The sequence below is a fragment of the Grampus griseus genome (assembly GCF_964374135.1).
Source record: "Grampus griseus genome assembly, chromosome: 19".
Classification (NCBI taxonomy): Eukaryota; Metazoa; Chordata; class Mammalia; order Artiodactyla; family Delphinidae; genus Grampus; species Grampus griseus.
In genome coordinates, this window is record NC_139013.1 from 8,854,241 (window position 1) to 8,869,302 (window position 15,062).

General features: G+C 50.1%; 1 protein-coding gene across 1 annotated transcript; it reads left to right on the top strand.

Annotated features, from left to right (window-relative positions):
* Positions 1–4,340: 4,340 nt before the first annotated feature.
* On the top strand, positions 4,341–13,662 carry AP2S1 (adaptor related protein complex 2 subunit sigma 1). Its single transcript, XM_082677935.1, has 5 exons — positions 4,341–4,448; positions 6,831–6,980; positions 12,682–12,795; positions 13,061–13,120; positions 13,331–13,662. Exons 1-5 carry the CDS (start codon positions 4,446–4,448, stop codon positions 13,430–13,432), a joined length of 429 nt encoding a protein of 142 aa, XP_082534061.1. The 5' UTR covers positions 4,341–4,445; the 3' UTR covers positions 13,433–13,662.
* Positions 13,663–15,062: the final 1,400 nt, after the last annotated feature.

The following is a 15,062-nucleotide window of genomic DNA, read 5'->3' on the forward strand; positions in this document are numbered from 1 at the left end:
TGCACAAATCACAAGTGTACAGCTCGATGAATATTCCAAGAGAACACGCCCTTGTAACCAGCACCCAGATAAAAAAACAGAATGTGACCAATCTCTGAGAAGCCCCCCAACCCCGTCCCCTTCCAGTCACTCCTCTTGCCCCTACAAGAAGACCCCCATCCTGCTTTCTATGCTTATTTTAGCTTTAGTTTTGCCTGTTTTAATTCTTTACATAAACGGAATTAAGTGGTCTCTTTTGATCAACATAGTTTGTTGGATTTATCCACGTTACTTTGTGTAAATGGAGATTGTTCATTCTCAGTGCTGTGTAGTATTCTACTGTGTGAAGAGTCCACGATGTATTTTTACATTCTATTGTTGGTGAGCATCTGGGGAGTTTCCACTTTTAGTTATAATGAGCAGCGCTGCTATGAACAGTCTAGAACATGTCTTTTGGTAAATATTTGTACTCATTCCTGCTAGGTATGTACATGAGAGTGAAATTGCTGGTCACAGGGTGTGCCTGTGTACTTCAACCAGTTTCCCAAAGCGGATGCACCTATTTACATCCCCAGAGACATGCAGAAGAATTTCAGCTGCTCCACGTTTTCCCAAACACTTGATATTGTCCATCTTTTTAACTTTGGCCATGCTAATGGCTGTGTAGTGGTATCCAGTTGTGGTCTTAATTTGTCTTATCCCATTGATTAATGAGGTTGAGTATCGTTTCATATATACATGAGCCATCTGAATAGCATCTTTTGTGAAATGCTGTTCAAATCTTTTGCCCACTTTCAATTGTGTTATGTATTCTTTTCATTATTCTATTACCAATAATACATGAATTTCTTGTGCTTACAAAATTTTAAAATACACCAGATAAGTTGCAGTCTCCTTGGACAACCCAACCCCATCCCCTCGCCTTTCGAGAAATGTGTTTTCTTCCAGACTTCTCTATATAGTTGCCTGAATGCACACATTTTGTTATGTGACTGCATATGAACTAGCTGCTTTTTCCCCTATCAATGCATATTTTGTCTCTTTCCAATTTTTCCCTATGACAAGCATGTTGAAATGACACCTCAAAGGAAAGGGTCTTTCCAGGTTCTGTAGTAAAGAAGAAGTGCTGGGACTAGTCCTTTCTGTCTATATCTATATTCCATAGATATAGACAGACTCAGACTCCAAACCACCCAGGCCATGAGATATTTGACAGCAGAAACAAGGTCTCTTCCCTGCTTGGACACTCTGCCTAGCTCTGTCCCTAACTCCTCAGCTAGGCTAGGTGTCTCTGCTTTAAGCAATTGTGGTAACCAGGTCTCCAAGACGGACCCCGCTGATTCTCACCTGGTATTCAGATCCCCTCCTACCTTGGATAGGGCAGTTCCGGGTACCAATAAGATAATGTGGAAATAACAGGGTGTGACTTTGAGGCCAGGTCATAAAACATATTGCAGCTTCTGGCCTTGCCCTTTCTTGGATCATTCACTCTGCGGGAAAACAGCTCATGTGTCCTTGTGGAGGGGGCCACCTGCGAGGAACTGAGACCTCCTGCCAACAGCCAGCGTTAATCAGCCAACGCCATGAGTGAGCCCCTGGGAGGGAGATCCTTCAGGTCCAGTCGACTGAGCCTTCAAATGACTGCATTCCCAGCTGACATCTTTAAAAAAAAAATTATTTATTTGGTTGCGCAGGGTTTTAGTTGCGGGAGGTGGGCTCCTTAGTTGTGGCATGTGAACTCTTAGTTGCAGCATGCGTATGGGATCTAGTTCTCTGACCAGGGGTCGAACCCGGGCCCCCTGCATTGGGAGCATGGAGTCTTAACCACTGCACCACCAGAGAAGTCCCCAAGCTGACATCTTGACTGCAACCTGATGAGAGACACCAAACCAGAATCACCCAGGTAAGCTGCTCCCAAATTCCCGATCCATAGAAGCTGTGTGAGATAAGAAATATTTATTGTTATTTGCTCAGTAATTTGTTATTTATTTGCATATATCATTTAAGTCTATTTCCCCTGCTAGACCATGAATGACGTCAGGGTGGGGACAGTGTCTGTTTTCTTTTCTTTTTTTCTTTATTTTATTATGGCAATTTCCAAACATAAAGTTGGAAAGTTTTACACAGTGAATGCCCATATACTCAGCATCTAGATTCTATAATTTTGTTTCTTTTCTTTTCACCTCTCTATCCTTTAATCAATCCACTAATCTAACTTACTTTTCTGTTATATTTTAAAGTTAATTTCAGGTACTCCCCTGGTGGTCCAGTGGTTAAGAATCCGCGCTTCCACTGCAGGGGGCTCGGGTTTGATCCCTGGTCGGGGAACTAAGATCCCGCATGCTGCACGGCGCGGCCAAAAACAAAAAAAAAACCTAAAAGACAAAAAAACAAACCAATATGCATATCATCAAATAGAGCTCAATATTTACTGACTATTTTTGTTCAGGTAAATTTTACGTAAGGTGAAATGCACAAATCTTGTGTATCATTTGTTGATTTTTGATGTATATCTACATCCATGTAACTAAAACCTCTTTCAAAGTATAGAATATTACTAAGCCAAATCCAACATAATCCTTACCTCCTAGCCCCCTGCCCACAGAGACAATCACTGTTCCTGTTTTCACATCATAGATTAGTTTTACCAATTTTAGTCTTCATGGTCATTCAAACAAATCGCATAGTAACTATTCATTCGTGTAAGACTTCTTTTACTTAGCATTACACGTGTCTGTTTTCTTGATACCTATTAATTCATTCATTCAGCAGATGTTTATCAAACAAACACCAGACTTGTGCCAGGCACTGAGCTGGGCACTGGAGATCAGGGCTGGGACCAAGGGGAGGCAAGCCAGGTGCTCACTTTCAGGCTCCTGCAAGGGCTGGGTCAGCACCTAAAGTGAGTGCCTTTTTAACATTTTTTAAATTTTGGCTGCGCCCTGCGGCATATGGGATCTTAGTTCCCTGACCAGGGATCGAACCCACAACCCCTGCATTGGAAGCATGGAGTCTTAACCACTGGACGGCCAGGAAAGTCCCGAGTGAGTGCCTTTTTAAATTTTTCACCCTGGGCGCATTGCTTACCTGCATTGCAACGCTGTTGGAGATAAAGCAGTGCAAGAGACGGAAATGATCTCTGACCTCTTTTTGCCCCTGCAATTATTCAGTAGCTATGTGTTGGTTCTTCTGCCAATACTACACTTTTAATTTACATTGTTCTACGATATGGTTTGTTTTTATTAGGGCAAGTCTCCCCTCAGTATCAATACCTTTACTGAGTGCTTACTATGTGCCACCGTGTTCTAGGTGATGTAGATACAGTTAATAGACAGGGTCCCTGCTCTCAACAGGGACCTAAGGGGAGATCCAGACAACAGACCCACACACCCCAAATAAATCATTAACAGTCGTAAAAAGGCTTAAAAAAATCAAACTAACTGCTGACCTAGAGAATTTGAGGGGTCGGAGAGGGGGACTTTTGTATGTTGGGTCCTCTATATAGTACTGTGGAGGTGCTGTTTAAGCTAGAGGAAGAGGTCAGCCAGCAAATAAATGGGGGAAGGATTTCCAGGGAACAGCGCAAAGGAAAGGCACTGAGGTGGGAAAGCACTTGGCCTGTTTGGGTAACTGAAAGAAGGCAGGTGTACCTCTGGATAGGAAGTAAGAAGACGCCTATTACCTGATGTATGTTAACAGTGAACATTCATGATTTTAATATTTATTGAGCACTTACCATGTGTTGAGCACTGTGCTAAGTACTTTGGAAACTTACCGAAGCTTTACAACAACCCTACTGAGGTTACCCCTTGATCACTCCTCTTTTACAGATGAAGAAATTGAGTTAAGGGTGAAATTGCTGGCCCAAAGTACTAGGAAATGCGATGGCAGGATTTGCACACAGTTCTGACTTCCAAATTCATGGTCTGAAACCACTGTCTGTCTCCCACAGAAAACACTCAACACATTTTAAACAAAGTACTGGGTGAACACGGAAAGACAGTTACATTTCTAGCTCCCCCAACGCAGTTTCTTATTTAAAACAACTATTCCCAGCTTGTCCTTTTCGCCTTCGCGGGGAGGTGGAGGGAGGCTGGAGGAACTACATTTCCCAGGATGCAGCGCTCGCCTCGCTGGCCGTCAAGCATATCGGGAATTGTAGTCCTCGGAGGACTACAATTCGCCCACGGCTCCCAGCATGCATTTGGAGTCCGAACCGTGCGGTAGGAAACGGACAGTCGCGCAGCATGCTGGGAAGCGAGACCGGCTCTTTTCCCAGGCTTGCCTCCCAGACAAGCGAACCCATTTTTTTCCGGACTACAATTCCCAGCGGGCTGTGCGCTAGAGGGCGGGCGAGTTCGTCTCCCGGAAGTCCGCTCTAGCCTTCGGTCCCCCAGCAGCTGCCAGAGCCGGAGCCGCCCAGAAGCCGCGGGACCTGGGCCGCTGGGGTCCGGACGGGGGTCGCCATGGTAACGGGGGCGCGCCCACGCTGGGGACGGGGGAAGGGTGGGTCCACGTGCAGGTACTGGAGACTCGGTAGGATACTGACAAGCCGCCCCTGCTGCGGTGCGATGGTCTGGGCCGGGCGCGGGCTCTCGGGATTGGGGCCGATCGAAGGCCGGGGAAGGGGAGAACCGGGAGGTGGCTCTGAGCGCTGGAGTGTACCGGGGCTCTCGAGGCCAGGGAGCTTTGGAGACCAGGTGGCAAGCGGAGAGGGCTGTGCGGGAGGGAGACACTGGAGGTGGCTGGAGGGTTTTGAAACAGGGAGGCAAGAGATCAGGGAGGATCTCAGAGATGGGCAGAAGGAATTGGAGGTGGGGAGGGGACATCCTAAGAGGAGGACTCTGGGAGCGTGGCAGGAGAGTTGAAGAATGGGAGACATTGTGATAGGAGAGAGGGGGTCTCTAGAGGCAGGAAGCTGACATTGCAGGTGGAGGGGGTGTTGGAACTGGGCCGGATACTGCTGATGAGAGAGGTATCTCGAGGGGAAGAGACTGGACCCTGGAGACGGGAAGTAGACAACTGTAGGGAATGGGGCTTTAATGTCAGGAAAAGTGTGCAATAAAAGGGAGAAGCCTTGGCGTAGGGAATGAATGCTAGAAACAAGTGGGGAGCAATGGAGTAGGTCTTTGCAAGAGGAGGGGTCTTGGAGAATAGGGAGTAGGCATGGAAGTGCGAGAGGTGGGGATGGGGCTTTGGGAACAAGGATTGGGCATTGGATTTGTCACCGCTCCCCGGGGATCGGGATGGGGCGACCTGACAGAGGGCACTGAAATGGAGAAAGCAGGAGTCAAAAGGGAACAGCTCCTGGGTAGGGGGCTTGGAGACAGAGAAGGTTGGGGAGCATCAAGAGGGGACATCAGAGGGGCGAGGATACAGGAGGGAAGGGACTTCTCGTTGTGGATTCCCTGAGGTGGAGAGATTCTAATTGGGAGGAGAAACAGGAAGAGGTGTGTGAGGGAACTTAGGAGTAAGAGGCAGAGCTCTCCCTCAGCTGTGTAGACTGGCTTCTATGTCTCTCCTCCCTAGATACCCCATCTATCTCTGGCTCTGCTCCCAGGCTGTGGCTGTGTGGCGTGGGTCCCCCCAACTCCCACCCCACGCCCTTTCCCTGCCTGCCAGGACCCCTGCCCTAGGAAGTGGTTTTCCCTGGTTCAGCAGAAGGGGTTCTTGGAAGGAGAGTGTAATATCCTTTTTCTGTGCAGCCTGATTGGTTGGGGGAGGAGGGATGGAGTGTGTGGAGAGTGAGGCTTAGGAAAGAGAGCAGACTCTTGCCAGTGGGTGGAGGCTCCCACAGGTGAGGGTAAGGGGGCTCAGAGGAAAGCCTTTGGACTCCCAGCTCTGCTTTCTGGCTGTGAGCCTTCCTTTCTCTGAGCCTCAGTTTCTTCATCTATAAAACGGGCATAAGCATGCCCATCTCAAACAGAACTGAGCCCAAAGGCAGGCTTCCTAGCTACGTGAACTTGGGCCATGGTTTTCTCAAAGTCAAATGCCGATGAACTATAATATTACTAACAACTAATATTTGTATAACACTTAGTATGTACTAGTCACTGTATTATACCTCTTATATTTAATAACTCATGCAACAGTCTCCTGAGGGAGGTACTCTCGTTATATCCATTATACAGACGGAGAAACTGAGGTCCGGAGAGGTTAAGTAACTTGCCTGCAGACACACAGCCAGCAGTGCCAGGATTCATTCGGGCTCTGGAGTCTGTGTTCTTAGCCACTTGGTCAAATGCCTCAGTCATAATAGCTAATTTTATTGAGCACTCCGTATGTAATAGGCACTATACAAAGCACTTCCGGGATCAACTTGTTCAGTGTTCATAGTAACCCTATGAGAGTTGAGCTGGCTTTTCAGAATCATAAAAACACATTTCCTAGCCATCACCGATGATGGTCGTAGCCGACACCGAGCGAACCTGCTAGTGCCAGCTACTAGACTAAATTTATAAACTTATTTAACCTTCAGAACACCCTGACAAAGTGGGTCTTCTATGGAAACTTGTTTTGCCGGGGTGGGGAACTGAGGCTTAGAGGGGCGGGTCTTTTGTCCAAGGTCAGGGAGACGAGAGTTGGTGGAGCCTGGGACTTAGTGCCCTAGAAATGACTGCAGAGTTGGCCAGAGAAATCACGGGGGTGTTGGAGGGACCTGGGGCAGGAGCGTGTGGCCAGGCCAGCCTGGCTGGGCTCTGGGGCGTGGCTGAGACCCTTGGAAGACAGGCCGCAGGGACACGTGGGCCCTGTCTCCCCTGTGGGGATGGGTGGGGCTGTTGGGCAGGGCCGCCCAGCACTGGCCCGCCCTCCCCACCCCTCTCCCTCCCTCCTCCTCCTGCTGCCCCCAGATCCGCTTCATCCTCATCCAGAACCGGGCAGGCAAGACGCGCCTGGCCAAGTGGTACATGCAGTTTGATGACGATGAGAAGCAGAAGCTGATCGAGGAGGTGCACGCTGTGGTCACTGTCCGAGATGCCAAACACACCAACTTTGTGGAGGTGACGGAAAACTACCCCCCCCACCCCCGGCCAAAATGCACCCCCCACTCCCTTGCTACCTTTTGACCCCTCCTTTCCAGCCTCCTGCCCAACCTGTAATGGCAATAACCCCTCACACCCTCCTTACTTACCACATTCATTTATTCAACATGCTTGCGGTCTTCCTTCCTTTGGGGGGTATTTTTTTTTTTTTTACGGTACGCGGGCCTCTCACTGCTGTGGCCTCTCCCATCGCGGAGCACAGGCTCTGGACGCGCAGACTCAGCGGCCGTGGCTCACGGGCCCAGCCGCTCCGCGGCATGTGGGATCTTCCCAGTCCAGGGCACGAACCCATGTCCCCTGCATCGGCAGGCGGACTCTCAACCACTGCACCACCACGGAAGCCCTGGGGGGTACTTTTTAGTGTGAAATTTTTCCGGGGTACAGGTTAGTACAACAGGAGAGAAGTCGATTGCAAACTACCCAGATTTCATAGTATTAAGAGTTTGCTTTTGTTTTTATTTTTATAAATTTATTTATTTATTTATCTAATTTTGGCTGCGTTGGGTCTTCGTTGCTGTGCGGGCATTCTCTAGTGCGGCGAGCAGGGGCTGCTCTTCGTTGCGGTGCGCGGGCTTCTCATTGCGATGGCTTCTCTTGTTGCAGAGCACGGGCTCTAGGCACGTGGGCTTCAGTAGCTGTGGCTCGCGGGATCTAGAGCGCAGGCTCAGTAGCTGTGGCGCACGGGCTTAGTTGCTCCACAGCATGTGGGGTCTTCCCGGACCAGGGCTCGAACCCATGTCCCCTGCATTGGCAGGCAGGTTCTTAACCACTGCGCCACCAGGGAAGTCCTGCATTTTTGTTTTACCTTTTTCGGCCGAACAACTTTTTTTTTTCTGGTACCTTTTAAAAACTTAAAATGCTCAAACACACAGCGTAGGGAATGGTATAATGAACCATCCCTTGCTGTAGTGTTTTCCAATAAGTTACAGAGATCACGGGGGAATTCCCTGGCAATCCAGTGGTTAGGATTTCTCACTCTCACTACCAAGGGCCTGGGTTCAATCCCTGGTTGGGGAACTAAGATCCCATAAACCGTGAGGTGCAGCCAAAAAATATATATAAGTTACAGAGACCATGACGTTTCATCCTTAAATATTTCAGGATACATCTCAGAAAATAAAGACACTTCCTTCCATGACCAAAGTACCATCAGGCCTGATAAAATGAATCATACTTGTTACTACTATTACTCTAATACCCAATCAATACTTAAATTTCCCCCAAATCATCAAAACTGATTGTCCAAAGCCAGTCAAGGATCTTGGCGTGGCTTTTGGTTTCCATGTCTCTTTGGTCTCTTTATTGAGATGCCTCCAGCTTTAATTCCCACGAGATTATTAGCCTGTTCAAGAGACCAGGCTGATTGTCCTGTAGAATTCAACAAATATTAATCAGGGGACTGCTGTGTGCCGGGCACTGTTCTAGGCACTGGTGATACAGCAGGGAACAAAACAGACCCAGTCCCTGCCCTTGGAGAGCTGACAGCTGACATTCTAGTGGGTGGGCGACTGTTAGTAAAGATACAGTGTATCGGGTGGTGATAGGCGTCAGGGAGAAAAAAGAAGCAGCTGTGGGGGGTGGAATTGCTGGGGTGTGTGCAGCAGGGGCTGGAATGCAAGTTTAGATGGTTTGGTCAGGAGGTCTTCATTGAAGCGGGGCCATTTGAGCCCAGACCTGAAGAAACTGAGGAGTGGAAGGAGATGATATCTGAGAAAGGAACGTTTCAAGCCCAGGGAACAGCAAGTGCAAAGACCCTGAGGCAGCAGGAATGTACGGGGGCATTCCTAGAATAGCAAGAAGGCCAGTGTATCTGAGGTGGAGTAAGCCAGGGAGGATGGTGGGAGCAGATGAGATCATTGCAGAAGGCGCAGGGCGTTGTGGGCCATGGTGAGGACTTGGGCTGTTGCTCTGAGTGAGACGGGAGCCACGGAGGGGTTTTGAGCTGAGGAGCAACATGGGTTGACTTAGGCTTTAGGGATCCCTCTCTAGGGGACAAGAGCAGAAGCAGGGGGACCACTCAGGAGGTGACCTCTGAGGTCCAGGTGAGAGGTACTGGTGACTGGCACTGGCATGGAAGCAGTAGGGGTGCTGAGAAGCGTTTTGAAGGTAGAGCCAACTGAAGGGCCAAAGACTGGATGAGGTGTGTGAAAAAATGGAGCCACCAGTAGGGGGCGCTGTCACTTTCTCGGATGGGGCCGACTCAGGAAAGAGCAGGTTGAGGTGAAGATCAGCCCTGAGGTGTCTGTTCTCATCCCAGCTGAGATGTCCAGGAGGGGATGAGGGGAGAGGAGCGGGGACGTCAAGGGATGCCCGCTCTCCCGGGGCATCCTGCTGCCGGCGCAGGGTGGGTCCCACACTGAGTGCTAGAAACGGCAGCAACTGAGGGACCCAGAGAGGGGCAGGGAGGCCCGAATAGACAGGAGTAGCCAGAAAGGCTGGCGGGTCAGGTGAAACTGTCACAAGGGGGCCTGACCATCTTAGGTTGCTCCCAATCCAGGCCCACTCCAGCATGTAGCCCTGTGCAGGGCAATGCTGGTGACACAGTGGTGACAGGAAAGAGCCAGGAGGATGATAGCAGGAAAGGGCGAATTTCAAGAAAGGAAGAGTGATGCTCAGCGTCAGATCCTGCCAGGGCCACACCAGCTATGACAGTCAGTTGGTAACTTCTCCAGATCAAGTTTTCCTGCCCCCTTGGCTTCCTGTCTTGAACCCTCAACTCCAGAGCAGGGGCCTTCAAACATTTGATCATGTATCTGTATCAGTTTAAAAAAAAAGTAGAGGGCTTCCCTGGTGGCGCAGTGGCTGGGAGTCCGCCTGCCGATGCAGGGGACGCAGGTTCATGCCCCGGTCCGGGAGGATCCCACATGCCGCGGAGCGGCTGGGCCCGTGAGCCATGGCCGCTGAGCCTGCGCGTCTGGAGCCTGTGTTCCACAGCAGGAGAGGCCACAGCGGTGAGAGGCCCGTGTACCGCAAAAAGAAAAAAAAGAGCACCCTGATGTATTCTTTTTTCTTTAATTTTTTTTATTACTATTTTTTAAATTGGGGTATAGTTGTTTTAGTTTCTACTGTTTAGCGAAGTGGAGTCCCCTGTGCTATACAGCAGGTTCTCATTAGTTATCTATTTTATACCTATTAGTGTATATATGTCAATCCCAATCTCCCAATTCATCCCACCACCACCCCCTTTCCCCCCTTGGTGTCCATATGTTTGTTCTCTATGTCTATGTCTCTATTTCTGCCTTGCAAACCGGTTCCTCTGTACCATTTTTCTAGATTCCACATATATGCGTTAATATACAATATTTGTTTTTCTCTTTCTGACTTACTTCACTCTGTACAACAGTCTCTAGGTCCATCCACGTCTCTACAAATGACTCAATATCGTTCCTTTTTATGGCTGAGTAATATTCCTTTGTATATGTGTACCACGTCTTTATCCATTCGTCTGTTGTCAATGGGAATTTAGGTTGCTTCCATGACCTGGCTATTGTAAATAGTGCTGCACTGAACATTGAGGTGCACGTGTCTTTTTTTTTTTTTTTTGGCTGCCTTGGGTCTTTGTTGCTGCACGTGGGCTTTCTCTAGTTGTGGCGAGTGGGGGCTACTCTTCATTGCGGTGCACAGTCTTCTCATTGTGGTGGCTTCTCTTGTTGCAGAGCATGGGCTCTAGGTGCGTGGGCTTCAGTAGTTGAGGCACGCGGGCTCAGTAGTTGTGGCTTACGGGCTCTAGAGCGCAGGCTCAGTAGTTGTGGCGCATGTGTGGGCTTTCTACACTGTTCCATTGATCTATATTTTTGTTTTAGTGCCAGTACCATACTGTCTTTATTATTGTAGCTTTGTAGTATAGTCTGAAGTCAGGGAGTCTGATTCCTCCAGCTCTATTTTTTTTTCCTTAAGATTGCTTTGGCTATTCGGTTTCTTTTGTGTCTCCATACAAATGTTAAGATTTTTTTGTTCTAGTTCTGTGAAAAATGCCATTGGTAATTTGATAGGGATTGCATTGAATCTGTAGATTGCTTTGGGTAGTACAGTCATTTTCACAGTATTGATTCTTCTAGTCCAGGAACATGGTATATCTCTCCATCTGTTTGTGTCATCTTTGATTTCTTTCATCAGTGTCTTACAGTTTTCTGACTACAGGTCTTTTACCTCCTTAGGTAGGTTTATTCTTGATATAGTCTTACTAATCCATGGATTATGTGCAGGAACTACTGTAATAATATTAGAAAACATACTGGGAATTCTCTGGCGGTCCAGTGGTTACGACTCTGCGCTTTCACTGCCAAGGGTGCAGGTTCAATCCCTGGTCAGGGAACTAAGATCCCACAAGCTGAGCAGCATGGCCAAAAACAGTTAAGAGAACATACTCAAAGTATAGGAATTAACAAAACGATACAGTAGGAAAAAAATAAATAAAAATCAGGGACTTGAGGACTTCCCTGGTGGTGCAGTGGTTAGGAATCCACCTGCCAATGCAGGGGACAAGGGTTTGAGCCCTCGTCCAGGAAGATCCCACATGCCATGGAGCAACTAAGCCCGTGTGCCACAACTACTGAGCCTGCCCTCTAGAGCCTGCGAGCTGCAACTACTGAGCCTATTTGCTGCAACTACTGAAGCCCACGCACCTAGAGCCCATGCTCCGCAACAAGAGAAGCCAAGCATAATGAGAAGCCCACGCACTGCAACAAAGAGCAGCCCCCACTCGCCGCAACTAGAGAAAGCCTGCGCGCAGCAACGGAGACCCAACGCAGTGAAAAATATATATATAAATAAAAATAAATTTATTAAAAAAAAAGAAAAAAAAATCAGGGACTTGTGTTGGCTTTTGCAGTCGCCACCAGGTGGCGACACACGCACACACGCCAGGCTGGCTTTTTCAGATTTTGGCCAAAGACATGGAACTTTTCAAGCCAGTATTCATATCTCTATGTGTCTATATCACTTTATCTACTTACGCATGCGTATAAAATTAGAGTCTGCGTCCCTGGTTCATGCATATTTATTCGTGGATTGTGTGTATGTGATAAGGTAGTAATATTTGTATTTATATTACGGTTCAGTTAAGGGCAAGGCTGAGATTGTCTTGGTTACAGGTGGTGAGTGTGCACTGCCCAGCACAAAGCCTGCCACACAGTAAGTACTCAGGCAGTGTTTGTGGAATGATTGAGTAGATTAGTTCCAGGTTGAGGAGTTTGACTCTCTCCAGAGGCAACAGGGAGCCACAGAAAGGGGAATGGATACCGTGGAACACCCCTGCGTCTCTCTCTGGACTCTGGGCTTTTGCATAGTCTGTTCCCTCTGCCTAAAGCACTCCTGCCTGTTCACTCCTACTCATCCTCCAGATCTCAGTCCAGATGCCCCCTCCTCCAGGAAGCCCTCCCGGACCCCCATCCTGGGTCAGCTGCCTGCCCCCTTGGGGCTCTCACAGTCTAGCCCTGCCCACTCAGGGGATGACTGAGGATGAATCTGTCTCCACTGGACAGTGAGCCCTAGGCAGGGAGGGCCAGGACCACTGTGTCCCCAGCACAAGACCAGACACAGAACAGGGCCTCAGGGACCACACGTGGAACGCAGAACTGAATATGTTGGCTCCACCCTGCCTAGCACACTGGGTCCTGGGCACACCCTGTCACTGACTATCTGCCTCTCTGCTCCGCAGTTCCGGAACTTCAAGATCATTTACCGACGCTACGCCGGCCTCTACTTCTGCATCTGTGTGGATGTCAACGACAACAACCTGGCCTACCTGGAGGCCATCCACAACTTTGTGGAGGTGCGCAGGCGGGCGGGCGCTGTCCCTCGCATCCCCTCTGTTGGGATGCATGGGCCCTCCTTGCCCTCCCCTCAGAGGCGGTGGGCGGAGGGCCACTGTCTTTTTCTGCCCTCCTCGATGTTTCCTCTGGTCTCTGTCTCTCCCCTTTCCTCAGCTTCTCTCTGCCTTTTTTTTTGCCGTCTCATTCTGATGCCCTCTGTTCCTGTCTCTGTGTGTGTGTCTCTCTCTCCCTGCCCATCTCTCACCACCTGTCTTCCTCTCCCAGGTCTTAAATGAATATTTCCACAATGTCTGTGAACTGGACCTGGTGTTCAACTTCTACAAGGTGGGCTCCTGGTGAAGATGAGATGAGGAGGGGGCCGGAGGAGGGGGAAGGGGGGTGGGCTGGACCCCCGCAGCCGCCCCGGTGCCTCTGCGGGGGTCTGTTTCCTGGCCCTCGGGCATCAGAGCCCCCAGCCCCCAAGGTTTAGACTAGCATCCTGGGGGTCTCCCCACCTCTCACACCAGGGTCTCCCCTCACCCTCCCTTCACTCAGGTTTACACGGTCGTGGACGAGATGTTCCTGGCCGGCGAAATCCGAGAGACCAGCCAGACGAAGGTGCTTAAACAGCTTCTGATGCTGCAGTCCCTGGAGTGAGGGCGGGCCGGCCCCTCCCGCCCCCGGTCCTGCCCCCGGTCGAGCCTGCTCCCTTCCCCTTTCCAGGCCCGGGGTCCACCCCAGCAGCCCCGTCCCTCAGCTGCCCCGGAGGAAGACACCCAGCCGGGTCTGGGCCACAAGGGAAGGGGCCGCCCCCCACGGCCTCTGGGCCCCAGCTGTGGGCAGAGGCCACTTTGCGTGTACCGAGTAAACATGCCGTTGTCGTGTGATGCCATGAGTGCGTGCGTGGAGCCCCCAGTAAACCTGTGGTCCCCGCCTGGCCTCGTGTCTTTTGAGCCCTTGCCTATCTTCCCTGGGAACCAGGGGCAACTCCGGACGCCCTGCCATCAGTGCATCAGGCAGTCAGTCAACAAACACTCCTCGTGAGAATTCCCTGGTGTTCCAGTGGTTAGGACTCTGAGCTTTCACGGCAGGGGTCCTGGGTTCAATCCCTGGTTGGGGAACTACGATCCCACAAGCCATGCAGGGCAGTCAAGAAGAGAAAAACACACACAAAAAACAACCCCAACGAACTGCTCGTGCTGAGGTTGGGGGAGGGGGAGTGCAGATGCTTTCCCACCCGTTTCTGTCCACAGAGGGCTGCTGGGACTGGAAGCGGTGACGGATCTCGACACTGAGCGCTTGCTACTAAAATAATGATGTTCCGGGCCAACACCGATGTCTCTCAGGCGCCGTTCTAAGCCTTGACATGTAGTGCCTTACTTAATCCTTGCAAGATGATGAGTAAGGGACTGTTAGTAGCCCCATTTTCCAGAGGAGATCACTGAGCTCAGAGAAGGTTACAAGACTCGTTCAAGGTCAGGTGGCGAGTCTGCAGATGAACCAGGTTGCTTTTGAGCCCAGGCAGGCAGCTCCAGAATCCTTGTTCTTAACCACTAAGCCGGAGGTGCAGGCGCTGGGCCCAGTGTTCAGTGGTTCTCAGCAGTGGCACTACTGGCACTTGGGGTAGGAAGATTCTTCACTGTGTAAGACTGTCCACCTCCATCTGCCAAGTGCCAGTACCAAGTGGCCCTCAGCACTTGTGACGACAGGAAACACTCCTGCATATTTCTTTTGTTTTCTTTTCTTTTCTTTCTGGCTGCACCGTGTGGCTTCTGGGATCTTAGTTCCCCAACCAGGAAATGAACCCAGCACCATGTCAGTGAAAGCGTCGAGTCCTAACCACTAGACCACCAGGGACATCCCCGCATGTGTTTCTAGTGTTCTCTGGAGGGGCTGTGCCCCTTCCCCCCGTGCCCACCGAGAGCAGAGTGATGGCCGCTGGCTGCAGCCATGACTGGCATCCTTGGCAGAGCTGAGAATGCTGGGCACCTCCCGTCCACTTGCATTAATGTGACACAGCTTCGCGTCAGTCTCCCAACTGCAGGGGGTAGGTTGTGTCTCAGCTCAGCTACATACACACTATGCAACCTTGGGGTAAGTCACTTAACCTCTCTTGCCTCTGTTTCTTCATCTGGAAAGTGAGTCGACTATGGTTTTTAATCTCATGGTGTGTGCTTGAGGAGTAAATGAGTTAATCCCGGGACAGTTTAGGGTAGTACCTTGCATCAGTAAGCATGCCTCCACTGCACAGACATCACGGGCCTGCTGTGTGCAAAGCCCTGTGAGA

Bases quoted from the DNA above. Each gene is read 5' to 3' on its own strand.
- AP2S1 (XM_082677935.1), top strand. The intron at 12,796-13,060 runs GTGCGCAGGCGG...TTCCTCTCCCAG, and splicing joins CCATCCACAACTTTGTGGAG to GTCTTAAATGAATATTTCCA. The intron at 13,121-13,330 runs GTGGGCTCCTGG...CCCTTCACTCAG, and splicing joins TGGTGTTCAACTTCTACAAG to GTTTACACGGTCGTGGACGA.